At 34.1% G+C, this 15,751-nt stretch overlaps 1 protein-coding gene across 1 annotated transcript; it reads right to left on the bottom strand.

Moving 5' to 3' along the window:
• Positions 1 to 13,003: 13,003 nt before the first annotated feature.
• On the bottom strand, positions 13,004 to 15,154 carry LOC106787649. The gene is made up of 4 exons (XM_014750200.1): positions 14,978 to 15,154; positions 14,367 to 14,572; positions 13,756 to 13,899; positions 13,004 to 13,547 (listed from the first exon to the last, which is right to left on the bottom strand). Exons 1-4 carry the CDS (start codon positions 14,982 to 14,984, stop codon positions 13,461 to 13,463), a joined length of 444 nt encoding a protein of 147 aa, XP_014605686.1. The 5' UTR covers positions 14,985 to 15,154; the 3' UTR covers positions 13,004 to 13,460.
• Between the last annotated feature and the right edge of the window lie 597 nt (positions 15,155 to 15,751).

The following is a 15,751-nucleotide window of genomic DNA, read 5'->3' as shown; positions in this document are numbered from 1 at the left end:
ATTTCTTTAGTAAGAAAAACAAGAACGATGTGACCCCAACTCTCGCATGTAACTCCCATGAATATGGATTTGCATTATTAAATCGAATGATTTTCGATCACGAAGGGTTCTCACTCAAACTTATTATTTCTATATTTTAGTTTTCTTCCTTCTCAATTCAAGATCTACGTAATAATATGTTTTTCCTCTTTCTTTATGTATTCTTTAACGTTGGACGCTATAATCATACTTGAAAAACTATCAATTTAAAATGAAGTGAGGAAAAGGAATGATTGAGGGGAGGGGGCTGGTAGAGGCACCAATAGAAATCGTTTATGCAACAAATCTCATATCATTTCTACTTCATTTTCTTTCGATCGGAGTTCCTTCTTCTTTTTCTTCTTCTTCTTCGTTGGTGTCTAATGATCGAGATATTGTTTTACCGATGGTGATAAAAAATAAATAAATAATACACATCGAAAGTTTCGAAGTTGAAGAAAATTCGAAATCACAAATTCAATGTTACCTGTCAGTCCAATAAATAGTTTGCTAGAGTTTAGTCTACGTTTCACTGGATTATGGCCCGGTTACGCTTATGCTATTACTCATCGCGTTCTTTGGATTTTGACAATGTGTTCTACCCTGTCTTTTCAGTTTTGGTATATTTTGGCACACTATCGATCGGGAGATTTACCAGGTTTGATGGATTGTTTAAGTATCACTGTCTCCAATAGTCTACTTTTTTTGAAATTAATTATACTTTGGATGAAACACAGGTAAGTTTTATTTTATCAAATAAGATTTATTTCTTTAATTTCATTTTTGAGATATAATTCGTTGTGATAAAATTCAATGAAAAGATATATTTTCATCAGAGTGTTTAGTGAGATTTTGAAAATGATGATAGACGAGTGGAAAGAGTGTTTAATCCTGAAAGAAAATCTTGAAACAATGTCGAAGAAAGTGAAATTATCGCGTCGTTACACGAACTTCTTCGTTGGTTCTTATTCCGTAGGCGTTACATTCTTCCTTTCGTTCGGTCTATTTACTCAAGAAAAACAATTGCTTCTTAAGATGGAATTACCATTTGACGCTACGAGATCGCCGATTTACGAGCTCGTCAATCTTGCTCAGTTTCTTTTAGAATTCGTAGCTGCTTCTACATCGGGTATGACGAACGCGTTGCTGGTTACTTTGGTGAGAAAAAGTTACCATCGAAAAAATTTAAATACTTTTGCTTCTTTACTTTGTTTCTTTTTCAACAGTTTATTTTATATGAAATTTTTAGATACTCCACGTCGACGGCCAAGCGGAAATAATCTGTCAAAAGTTGTCAGAAATTTCTAAAATGGTGAAGGATCGTCTATCCTGTAATAAAATGTTCAAACCTTTGATCAACAGGCATCAAAAGGTCATAACTTTCGCTGAAAATATAGAGAATATATTTTCTTACATAGCATTGATGCAATTTCTTTCGAATACTTTGGTAATCGGTTTATTGGGTTTTTTGATCGTTACGGTGAGCTAATATTTGATTTTTCTTTCTCTTAAATTATTCATTTGAATATATTGTGGAAAATATATATAAATATAAATATATTGTCCGATAACAGTCGCTCGATTCGGAACAAAGATCTGTTATATTGGCAAGGACTATTCCATATTACATTTTAGTCAATTTGGAGGCTTTTGTTCTTTGTTTTGCTGGCGAATTTATAAGATCTAAGGTTAAGTAATTAATTATTAATAATAATATTAGCAATGATACACAAGTTCATAAATATATTTCAAAATGTATCATTTTTATTTTTAGAGCACGGCTATCGAAAAAGCAGCATACGAATGTAATTGGTACAAACTCGACCACAACGACAGCAAATCTTTAATGTTTCTGATGATCAGATCTCAAAAACGATTTAAAATCACTGCTGCCAAATTTATGGAGTTATCTTTGGAAGGATTCGCTCAAGTAAGTTCTCACTCTCTCTCTGAAAAATAAATTTAATATTTTGATATATTTTTCTTTATTTAATTCTCTTGTTCTCGTTTGTTTTTTTTTTTATCGTTGTAGATGTTGAAAGCATCAGCTTCCTACGTTTCTGTACTTTATGCGAGCTATTAAATTGAATTTTGAAATTTTATTATATTTTTAATGTTATCTCTATTTATTAAAAGAAAATTCAATAAATATATAATTATTTTATACATATATATTAACAAAAGAATATTGAAATAGCGTTTTTTGATAATTAAATCAATGCATCTTTCTCGTAGAGCCCTCTCATCGTTTTCAAAGATATCAATTCCATGATACTTGTGGTTGAATCGGATAAAAATACAGAGAGAGAGAGAGAGAGAGAGAGAGTAGAGTTCAAAGTTCACTTCATAAAACCTTATCTTTTTATTATATCATCTCTCTTTTATTGCTTATTTCAAACAAAAGGAAATTACAAGCTTGGCTACGAAACGCAATCATCTTTTTCTCTTTCTCTTTGACCACCATTTTTTTTGTTTTCAAAGTAATACATATTTAACGATCACTGCTGTTTCCAATACGATCGTGGATAATGTTCCACGGCTATAAATGTCCATTCTTTTTCTTATTAATATTTATTCGTAATATTGTCCTTCGTCACCTTTTTCTATTCGAAGAGTTTCACGATCATTGAGAAACTTTGTTTTACGCCGAGAGTACGAGTTTTACGATGAAGTATTCAGTAGGTGGAAATTACGGATAGAGAATAATAGATAAACTGTGTTTAGTTTGCCGAGTGTGTGTGTGTGTGTGTGTGTTGTGTAGGAGAGAGAACGTTTGAAATAAAATACCGTATCTTAAAGTAATAATAGATTAACATCGCGTTCAGTATTATTCTAGATCATTCTACGATACAGAAGGTAAAGGCTTCTACTATTATAATAAGTAAAATCATTTGGGCTCATTGTGTTTCAAATTTAATTATCGGCTTTTATTATGTTATTGTATTATACTGGTAAATTAGTTATCGATTATGTTAATTACGACGGAGGATACCGATCCTTAATTCTTATTAATGAAAATCATTCTAATTTTCAACAGTAGCAACGTGGCATCGATATATAAAATGATGTTCTTGTTATTATTAATTTTTTCACGAACTTGTGATCACAGCTGCGATTGCAGTTTTATACTTTCGGTGATCGTCTCTTTGGTATGTGATTCTACAAATGTAAAAAAAACTCTTTGAAAAAGTGTTTACTCGTATGTTCTTTTGCAGGTAATTCACGTTGGGTGGTCAAGACGATAGACTCTGTGAAATCCTGTTACGTATAAGTGGAAAGGATATGAAAGGAAGAGGTACATCGTTCGCTACACTCTGTCTGCGATCTTTAAACATCAAAGAATCATCCTTATTCTCGAATAACATCGAATCTCTCTTCGTATATTTCAATCTCATGCAATTTGTGACGAAATAAATTCATCGTATGTTGCTGTGAGTATATTAAAATCCATAAATATAACAAACAAAATGCAACTAAACAAATATCAAAATGCGTTTGCATGAAATTTGTCTATGTTGGATGGTATCCTGATAAAAAAAAAAAAAAAACAAAAAAAAAAATATAATGAAAATCGGAAAGCCACGAATAAAAACATTGGTATTAAACACGTATCCTTGTAAAATAAATTTATCAAGAGGGACGAATAACAAATTGAAAATACATTTTAATAGAAACGTCAAATAGAAAGGAAAAAGAAAATAATAGCGAACACATTTAATGTATTATAAATGTCGCGGGGAGGGTAGGTAAAAAAAATGATAAGAAAAAAATTAAAAATACATTTGATATAAATGTGATGTACAACAAAATGTAGAAAACAAGGAAAATGAAGAAGACACATGGAAATATAAATTTCGTGCATCGTGTAAAATAATAGAGATAAATGTAAAAGTGTATTTTTTAACGCGAATCCATTTAATACGATGTAATATATTGAATAAATAGATTATGGGGAATGGTTTTTAAATAAAATATATATTAGAAAAAAGAAAATAAATAAATTGGATCGTTGTAATCGAACAAGTAATTAAAAATCGAAGCAGAAAGGATACAAAGATGCAATTTCTTCTATTTTTTTTTGTACATAGTGATCGTGATCGAGGCCTTTGTCATCTGGTTCGCAGGAGAGTACGTCACTGCCAAGGTCGGAGCCAGACACGATCGATTCGACGCTATTCGTCTGTCCTTTTCTCTTCTTCCTTCCTTCCTTCCTTCCTTCCTACCTTCCTACCCTCTCTCTCTTTTCTCGTGTTGTCGAAAAACAAAACCAACAAATTTATATTTTCTACATATTTTTTTCTATATTTCACAGAATTATCCAATCAAGCAATTTTTATTTGATGCGTTTTGTCTTTTCTTTTTATTTCTTTTACTGTTTAATATTAAATTGTTTGAAATTATAACAGCTTCGATATTATACACGTCTCTGTTCTACTCGGCACGTATCGATCAGATGATTATTAATAGTCATTTATACGTATATCTATTTATACGTTAAATATGCATTCAAAATTCTGTTAAAATATTAATAATTATTACGAGTTAACATATTAAAAAATTTTGCAATTCTACATATGATATATTTCAAATTACAATTGCTATCAATGATGGAATCATTTTGAACGATATAGTCTTTAGTCAATTCTAATTGATAATAATTCTTTTATAATAATCCAACAAACTAAACACACACAGATATTAGATACGTGCTAATGTCCATGCGTCAAAATAAATTTGATTAATGTATAACAAACAATACGAACGAACAAACAACTATTCTATAAGAAGATATTGTTAGAAATTGTTTTACGCAACGTTCGGACGTCATATTAAATTATCCCACGGTTTATATAACTAATGTTCACAATACCTTATATATACGTACACTTTATATAACTAAAAATTTCTAGATTATCCCTATTGCCGATGCTATCGAATATATATTTATCGTAGAAAAAAAAAACAAAGAAAAAAGAAAAAGAAAATAAAACTACAGAAACGCGTACATACGCATATATATATATTGAAAGCTAATAACAATGATAATTATTATTAATGTTGAATCAACTTTAGAAAAAAGAGAAAAAAGTGTGATCGATCTTCGTTGAAAAAAAGTAGAAAGATAGAAAGATTAATCGTAGGAAGATAAAAAAAAGAAAGAAAAAAAAAGATAGGAAAATGATCGACGATCGAAGTTTAGAGATCGAATCGATCATTCTAACAGCGTTCAAAGCAGTTTTATCAGCCATAGAGAAATAGAAATAGGAAAAAAAGTGACGTTTATATAATATTATATGTATATGCTCGAGGAAATACATGCGACTACGTCAGAGAGAGAGAGTTTCGACTATTTTGGAATCGAAAGCACAACGGCGAAGGCTTTTCGTGCACGATTCTCTCCAGGAAAAGCTGATGCTTCCTTCTCTCTCTCCCTCTTCCTCGGTATTGCCAGCAGTAGGAACTTCCCCGGGCCGAGCGAATTGGTCTCCATGGAAACCACCCCAAAGCCAATCCGGGGTGCATTCGTACGGACATTTACCCCTGTCGAGGCGCGTCTGCAACTACCTCGCTTTCCACACCCCTCTTCAACCCCTATCTTTCTCTCTTCTATATTCCAGCAGCATTTTCACCCTTCTCCCTCTGCTTCTTCCTTCTCTCTCTCCCTCTTTCCCTCTGTTCCTGTCTGTCTGTATTTCCATCTCTCTTTATCGTTGATTTTTCCCTCTGCGCCTGGCACCATGCAACCCCGCAGACACTGTTGCGTGCCCGATTGCCCAGGACCGAACGTTTAATCCTCAGGACCCTTAGTCATACATCCCTTTTATTATACAATCTTCTATTATTTATATACGATATAAGCAATTTTTTCATAATTATTTATTTATTTATTTATTTCCTTTACATTCCATTGATTTTTTTGCAAAACAAATTATATTCATTTTTAAGTAAAAGTAATTATTCGGTTCGAAGGAGAATGATTTTGTTTTATTTCTTTTTTTTCAAATGTCTTCATTTGAACTTACGTTGTACGAAATTAAAAATTGTCAATGTTTGTACAAGTAATATAAATTTGACTATCCATGTATATATTGAAATTTGAGTTTTACTTGCGGCGAGATCTTCAGTATATATCCTTATTTCGATAAGGTAAACTCAGTCGAGGAGTTGGAGAAGGACGATGAAAGAAGGGCGAGCCATCCAGCCAGCCAGCCAGCCAGCCCTTAACGAAAACTTCGATAATTAAATCTCTGGTGAGATGAGGGAGGAAAAGCTTAGGAACTATATAGAGGAAGAAGATTTTCCTTTGTGCTCTTGTCGCGAACAAGCGATCGAAGAAGGAACATCGAAGCTTCCTATATTCCTTTATTCTTTTTCGAGAGAAGGGAGAACCCTCTCCCTATCTTTTCATCCCTTATTTTCGAGTTCTAACAAACAACCATAATGCGGTTGATGTACGAAGTCGAATCTAATTTCTATACTTTAATATTTTATTCTACTAAATTTAACGAACAATTGTCACATCCTCATATTCCTGTCCTTTTTATTTTTATCCTAATTTTTCTTTTTATACACAGTAGAAGATATACAAACGATTATTATCGACTAATCATAATTTCGTTTAAACATTCGACCATCATTTGTTTTATTCGATTCGAGTGTCAACGATCGAGCCTGAAATAATGTTGGATTAGGTGCTTAATGAAACGAATTCATTTCCAATAATACCGACACCGGTAATCGATAATAGCAAACGGACCGAATACACATGCTGAATTTCGATAGATCTATATACACTAATCGTTGATAGAAATAATCAAACGTGAATTATCGAACGAGGTCTTTTCTTTTTCTTTTTTTTCTTTTTCTCTATGCGAATCAATTATATTTGTTTATGGAAAGAAAGATAAAAATGGCCAGACAAAAAGAGACAAAGAGTAAGAAGAAGAGCAATTCACTAGAATATCCACGCGTTGTCTTGATACGTGGAAAGAATATACTTTACGATGTTAAGGTAAACGAATTTTCGATAATGCGAACCTGGCACGCCAATCTTTATTCGCGCACGCGAGTTTAACATCCTACATAGAGCGTAGAAGAAAGAAAGATATCCTTGAATCTAGATACGTTTTGCAGTGTATATCTATCAGTATGCTTTAAACCTTAGACAGGCTACATATAGATATATATATATATATAGATCGTAAGGGGTGAGGAGGGGGTAGTTGCTTTTCTATCTCGCTTTTTTATTTTTTTTCTCTTTCTATTGTTGATCGTGAAAGCACCGGAGCTTACTGCTTGCATTGCTCACGAATAGATAGTGTCTGGGTATATACCCCTACCAACTACGATATATGTTCAACAATATCCATCAAAAGAGAGAGAGAGTGAGAGAGAGAGAGGGAAAGAGGGAGAATACTATTCTATCGTGATAACATTACAAACCGTTCTTACTCGAGTAAAGGCAATTACACGAAAATCTTTCTCAATTCTTTCTCTATTTATTTTTATTAAACTTGCAGAGAAACTTGTTCGATTGATAATATCATACCTTTTGATTATGTTCATTTCTTTACGAATGTTCTAAGAAATTTCATCAACGTGTGTGTGTGTGTATACGTGTACATCGAAAAGATTTAATTCAAAGAGGAACGTTTGCACCCTCGACATCTTCAATTATACGTGTAAATTCAAGGATGCAGTTCTAACAGAAACTGCCCTTTTCCTCTGTATCTCCAATATATATATATATATATATATGTATGTATGTATGTATATGTAAATGTGTGTCTGAAAAGATATACACGGAGGCAGGTATGCATGCATATGTAAAACTCGTGAAAACAAAAGGTTCTATTTATTCATGCTAATTCGCAAAGCAAATCTCACTCTCACTCTCACTCTCTCACTCTCTCACTCTCTCTCTATTTTTCTTTATTTGTATTTTCGTTCATCCTTTTCTCTTTATTTTTTTTTAACGCGTGATATTAATCTTTTCGGGGAAAAATTTGTTATCACAATTTTCATTACGAAAAGAAAAATTTCATTAATTTAACATATAATTGTATTTTATCATAAATATTCTCTATTTCTGGGATAAGTGAATGAAAATTAAAATATAATACATTAATATTGTAAATATATATATTTTATATATTGTAACTCTCCTGCGCGCTACATTAACTCGAACGTTATAATAACATTCGATTTGGCGAGGAAATTTCGCCTATTGAAAAATATATTTCCACCTATCAAAGCTCGCATTTCAATTGCATTCCATTTTAATATTGGATTTTCATACTTTCACGAGAGAAACGATAAGGAGAATTTTGCAACGATATACGTTATTTAATCTTCTTTCTGTATCGCACACGATTGGGGTGTTATGACGGAGAGAATACGTAGAATAGTAAAAAGTACGACATAGAAAGAGAGAGAGAGAGAGAGAGAAAACGATATTGTACAAGCGCAAAAGGGTGCTCGGTTAGTGTAACTTCTTTTTCTTTTTTTTTTTTTCAAAAGAGCCCGAGCTACGGTTGCATGAACAAAAAAAAAAGAGAAAAAAGAGAGAGGATCGTTGATCCGATCCATTGTTAGGAGCCAGCTGATGTCGTCGCGTGCCAGTTGCGTGCGAGACTAACCCCCCATCCGTTTCATCACCCCGTTCCTACCTTTCTACCCCTTCTTCTCGCACGCGTATTATTTTCGCTCAGCTTTTGCACTCGTTATGTTAATTTTTATACGGATACTTGTTCTCTCTCTCTCTCTCTCTCTCTCTCTCTCTCTCTCTTCTTTTCTACTAAGAGAGAATCCCCATACAAAAATTCATTCTTTATTTTACCTTATTTAGGTCACGTATAACATTAGATTCGCTATTGTTAAACCTTTTGCAGCAGCCTCTCCCACCCCCTTCCCTTCCCTTCCCTTCGATTCCCTCTTTTAAAAATTGCTCGGGTGTGTCCACTTTTATTTCATCCGAGAGAGAGAGAGAGAGAGAGTAAAAGAAATCCTGTCCAATCCTCTCTCTTTATTTTTAATATATCTGTATGCACTATGATCGGACGAGCCTAATCGATTCGTTCTGCCGATCTAATAATATCGCGAACTAACGCGTGTCACGATATTCTTTATGATTTTTCAATAGACAATAATTAATCTTTCTCGCGAATCCAATTAATTATTACACGAATTTTCTCTTCGTTGATATATTAAATATGATACTTAATCATCTTTCCATCGAACCAACGAATTCTCATTTTCGTGGAAACACGCGTAAGTTGGTGTAAAGTTACCATAGAAAGAATGAAACTGTAGATTCGAATAGAATAATAAAGCTGGGGAGATGTATAAAGAAGAAAAAGTTGTTGGTAGATTATTCGTTAAATTTTGGTACACCCTGTATTGTCGTGAAGCCATTAAGGACCTTGGGGTCCTGCGATGGAGGCGTGTACGCATAGCCTCTCTACTTATGGCAGATGGCACGAGGAGGCCCGTGCGTCAGGCAGCTGCAACTCGGACATATCCTATGTGTATATACACATATAAGTATGCATATGTGCTCTACAGAAAAAAAAAAGACAGAGAGAGAGAGAGAGAGAGAGAGAGAGAGAGAGAGAGAGAGAGAGAGAAATTAGAGCGTGGCAGATAGTAGCATGCATATACGTGTATTAAGGGAGACCAACGAGAAGCCTCATAAAAAAGGGGAGGGTCCAAAATGAGCAGGCCCCATGAATTGGGTCTCTTCGAATACCAAGGAAAAATTCTATTCTCAACGAGAGGAACCTGTTCGTTTTATTGGGTTGGCAAATAAGTGCGGATTTTTTGGTTGGCAACTAAGTGAGTATGGTTACTTTAATAAAAACCTACAGGTCTCCGGGGAACCTCTCTTTCTATCTCTTTCTTTTTATCTATCTATCTATATATCTCTCTATCTATTTGTATAAATAAGTACTTACGTAAATATATATATATATATATAAAGAAATTATGAAAATAAATTTAAAATGTGCCGATTTTTCGGTGAGCCGATTATTCGGGTTTTAACTAAGCGAGGGTATTTATTTTAACAAAAACCTACTGAGTTGCGCGGACATATATATATCGTAATATAATTAATTATTAACACGTGATATTATAGGAAATGACTCCTTTTTTAAATAATAATATTCTATCTATCTATCTCTATCTATTTATTTTGTTTTATCCGTTTGAGAGCGTAGAAGAAAATAAGACAAAAAAATAAGAACGTGCGTAGGAAACATTCAATTTTACTCGAATAATCGTTCCCCTTCCTCCCCCCTGTAAAGAAAATCCTGCGTGAGTTTTAACGCGAGTCGAATCAAAGTAATACCCCTATTCGCCATGCAAAAAGAATAAGAAGAAAAATGGATTTAAAAAATTTACCTTTTAAGGTTTTCCTATTTCTATTAGTGTTCGTGTATTTTTCCGTACAATAAGGATTCAATAAAATCATGGGAGCTTTTATTCGTAAGTTACAATTTACGTGAAAGCTTTAGAATGAAAGAGGTGTTATATCCACAAGATGGAAAACAGTACCGATGCTAACAGGACAAGAGAAGAAACAGCAACAGCAGCTGCGAAATTATTTGAATTGACTCGAGTGAGCAGCTGTCCTCTTCCTCTCTCTCCCTCTTTCTCTTGTTCTCTCTCCTTCTCTCTTTTCGAATATCCCGATTCTGCTTCTGGATTTCGTGTCTCTTGCACCATATGGACCGTCTAGATTCGAGTGGGCCCCGTATTCCCTAAATAAATTCTTTCGTTCTACCAATCTCGTGTCAAAGTTTTTCTAATCGAACTACTACCGTGCTGATAAAATGTTACATTTCTAGATATGCATACTCCTTCTCTATTTGTTTTTTGTTTTTTTTTATTTTGTTATAATAATATAATCTCAAAACGAGTTAGTAAATAATATATTATTTACGTTTACGCGTGATTTATATTTAAAACTAATTTCTAAACGTTTTACACCATTTTTAGATAACCTTTTTTCTCTCTTCTCATTCTTTTTTCTTTCATTTTTTTTTTTTTTAAATATTTAATCCTCGAAAAAAAATATTGTCCGATCTTCATCTCGAAGAAGTGATTATTTTTGTCGAGAGAGTAGTACCGAACTGTCGGAATTTCAACGAGACAGAGAAGCATTTGCTGTATTCTCGATGCAGATTATCTATCCAGATAAACGTGTGTGTGTGTGTGTGGGTGCGAGAAAAGGGTTGACCGGCAATGGTGCGCGCGAGCGCGTAATTCCGTTCGTCGTCATAGTCGTTTATCGATGGTGACGAATCGACGTGTGTCCAGAGGAAATCGCAATAAACGAGGATTTCGATATACATATATATATGCATACACGGATAAAATGTAGGATGATATGCGTTTCGAGCGAGATGGAATGGCGAATGAAAAGACAATCGCGTGTATGCGGATTATTTTCCGACGGTATACGCGCCACGGATGCGCCACGGATGCACCACGGATGCGCCACGGATGCAACGCGTTTATTAAATCCGCGTGGTGCTAGTTCATATCCACTTTTGTCTTCCACACCGTGAATACGGTGAACGGATATCTGCCGTGCCGAAATTGCCTGTCACGTTATTTTTTCAAACAATTTTGTTCCCATTTAACAACAACGCCTTTTTACATTATACTTTTTCCCCCGCGACAAAATATTATTTACAAAAGATACAAAAAAAAAATATATATATATATAAATGTTAATAGCGAAACAAGCGTACTTCTTTTTGTCTCGAATTAAATATCCAATATATTATAATATATTTACAAATGAAGAAAAGAAATGAAAGTTAAAATGAATCGATAAAACCCTTTTTATAAATCTCTCCCTGGTCTTCTATCTCATTTTCTCGTTCACAATTGCATTCGAGAATAATCACTCTGGTACTGCCTTCGGGCAAATCGTTCAATCGGGAAACGAGTTAGAAACGATTTCGAAGTAAAAGTAAGAAGGGTAGCAGTGTTCTTGTTCCTAATATAATATACATGTATATATACGCATGCATATATATATGTACAATATATACCCCCAGTGTCTAAAAAAGGGGAGGGAATTGGGTGGGACGAGGGTTGTTGTTCATTGTCCTACGTAGATTCTCGTCTCAGTGCCAGCTGTTGCCATTTTTTTACCCCCCCCCTCTCTCTTCCTCCTCCCGTTTTTCTTTCTCTCATACTCATTCACCACCTCCCCCTTTTTTCCAACGCGCATTTTCCTTTGTTGAAAATCATCCACGTACCGAGCGACGATCCGTACCAAAATTAATCAAAAGGGAACGGATCGTCTGCACGTGGACATCACCCCCTTACCACCTTCTCCCTTCTCTCACTCTCTCTCTCTCTTTCTTTCTTCATGGAAAGGAAGCATCTCACTTCGATCAAAATATTAAATAGCATGAACAACGTTCAACTATTCTTACCAAAGCTTATTCCCTTTCCCTCTTACTGTTTTCTTTCTTTCTTCTAGTTACGTTGCCCTTCTCCTTTTCTATCTTTCTTATCTTTCGTTCACCCTACGAACGTGTCCATGACGGTAGTAACGGGGTGGATAAAGGGGTAGGAGGGGGGAATTGCCGGCTGGCCACGTGCCGTCCATGGGAGTTGTAATGCCGCAACGGCCACGTGCCCAACACGTAACGGGTGTACTCTGAGAAAACGACCACCGGTTGCTCTCCTTTCTTCCATTATATTACTTTTTGCCAAAGTTTTTTTGAATTATCGCGAAGAGAACGGTCTGGAACAAAGAAACGAACGAGAAAAAGAGAGAGAGAGAGAGAGAGAGAGAGAGTGAGTGAGAATGAAAAGTAAATCCCACGCAAGCCAGATTTATATTTGTATGTATTCGTCGATTTTTTTATCGCGAATAGATCGATGGTGTTTCTTTTCGATTGAATTTTCTTCCAAATTTTGTATACAATACATCTTATTCGAATTATTTTTCTAATCGCTTTATTTGTCTTCATTATTAAACAAATATTCATGAATTATTTAATAGACGTAATACATAATCAAGGCAGTATGTTCCTTAAAAATGATCTGTGTATACCTTGAACGAATAATTTAATGGAAGATTTAACAACGGTTTCAAAGTACACGATTAAAGTGGAAGCAAATTTAATAGTCATCCTCGTCGTACACTCGATCGAGTGTATCCCAGAAACGAAACACAGAGATCGTTTTCATTCGAAGAGAAAGGGGATGATAAATGACTTTTCTTCGCATACTAAGCACGTCGTTAGAAGTTCCTTGCCAAAAGCAGATAACGCGACGACGATCGTTGTATATATTGCAAAGAACAACCATCTTCTTTCTTAAGAGTTTTCTATTATGAAAAAGACAACTTTCGAGTTAAGTACGATTTTGATCTATTTCGTTTAAAATAATCCAAAGCAATGAAATTGCCGATAAAATCAATTTTGAACGAGGACTTCGTATTGCCTGTAAGGAACTTCCTGTCCGTTGAAAGGTATATACAAAACCCCATGACTTCTTTGCACCTAAAATAGACCAAAAAATAAATGGAGTCTAGCATGGTGAAAGGTTCAAGAGAATGCAATGGAGGAAAGTGCGCATTTTGGTCATTTGTTTGGAACTATCTATTGTTTATTAAACAATAAATATCGTCTATTGATTTCGCAATGAAAAAAAAAGTAAGGAAGGAACTTATGGGAGAGACAAGGTAATATATAAGAATATAGAAATTACCTTGCCAACGCAAGGGACACCATTGTGATAAGTACGACCAACGAATAGAACTTCGCCATCAACTGTCCTACCAGCTTCAACGGCATCCTCGGGTACATGTCCATGACTCGCAGGAATCCATTTGAACTCCGCTGTCATTAAAATCTAATCGATAGAGAATAGACAAAGAGGATTATTAAACTTTGTTTAGAAATATTCTTTCCGAGTGGCCTATACTTGCTCTAATCGATTCGTTAGTCTCTCGAGTAAAGAGATAAGGAATATTAGTTGATATAGTTATATACTTTAGAATATATACGTATATACAATTTGTACCAAAGTTTATTAGCTAATCCTTTTTAATATCGTGCCAGAACAAATAAATTATTATACATGGCTATAGCGTTAATTAGTCATGATTCTCTCTTCTTTGCTGATACTCCAAAGTATTACGGCAAACAGAGGATTTTATGTTTATGCGTGAAATCATTAGCATAATTATTCCACGAAGAAATTCTACGTCTTTGTTCGTAAAATCAACATTTACAGATTTAAAACTACTTTTAACAACTCTGACGGTGTTGACAATTTTTAAGTAAAATATCAATGGAGTATTTAGATTTTTGATTTACCTCATATTCATGTTTCATATGTTCACCCCCATCGTAAGAGACATAAGCAACACTGTGATCTGGTTTTACTTTAGCTGGTAAAACATCGCCATGGTGTCTGGCACGACCAACCACAAGATTCATACCATCTAAATCTCTGCCAATAGTAATCATATTTGGTTGCCAGTAACATCTCATACCGTGATGATAAGGAACCCATTTATATCCTAAAATCACAAAGAATGATGGTGTATTATTTTTAATTATGTTTTTTCGTCCCAATGTTTGAGATTTTTCGAGAAGTTTCTTATTCTATTGATAGAACATTTTTACGTTTTAATAATAAGTTATTTACAAGAACATATATCGCGATAGAGATATCGAATCTAGATAAGATTTATCTGAATTACAATTTGCTATAGGTGTCAAAATACGAGTCAAAAATATAAAATGATGCGTACTTTATTAGTCGCGTGAAAATTAGTTAGAATATAAATCAGGCTTGTTTAAACGGAATTAGAAATATTTCAAATAGTATATATATATGTATATAATATATACATATATTTTACAATATATGTTATATATATATATATATACATACAATACAATATATATATGTATATATATACCTGGCATTTTGTTTCGTTGATTAATCGATAAGATAACGCTTCTTATTTTTAATATATATTTTCTGCAATGAGATTTCTCCTCGTGCTTTTCTACACTTCCAAGTTTCAAAGTTTATTATCTAACGTTAAACGATTGCTAACGTTTTATGAGAGTAGCGTGCGACGTACTGGGCGTAACTGACAAGATCAAAATCGAAGTATAGACATGTTTAACGCGTTATCTCGGCTTATCGTATTTCCCTAGAACTCGGCTGCTCAGTTTAAACATATGAAACGTATTGGTTAGACTCTATGTTATTTATTTCTTTCTACGCACGTAACACTCACGGTTCTCTGTCGGGTTTAAATTATCGAATAAAACATAATGTAGTATAAAATAATCGTACATTACTTGATGACAAAAATCGAAATACGTTGATAATTAGATCGCGAGGCACCCGGTATATTTATTTATGTATATAAATAGGATGAAAGGAAGATGATCATTCGTAATGGAGGGAACGCGTTTCGATTTAAAAATGAGCTCGCGCGTCGTCCGACGACGATTCGATTTAAAGTCAATCTGGATTAATTGCATAATTCGTTGCGCACCGACGGATTACGTTGCGAGATAATTTCATTCGTTTCATGGTAGGCGAGGCAGAATGATTAAGAGCCATCTAATGCGAGCGCGCGTATGTGGGATATATATATATATGTGCGTGCATATGAGTGTATGCTCGAGGCACTCGATTAATTGACTCGATTAATTGACCCGATTAATAATAACGAAAA

This window comes from Polistes canadensis, unplaced genomic scaffold, assembly GCF_001313835.1.
Source record: "Polistes canadensis isolate GaletaPanama2010 unplaced genomic scaffold, ASM131383v1 scaffold_109, whole genome shotgun sequence".
NCBI classification, from domain to species: Eukaryota; Metazoa; Arthropoda; class Insecta; order Hymenoptera; family Vespidae; genus Polistes; species Polistes canadensis.
This window is presented reverse-complemented; position numbering and strand designations above follow the sequence as displayed.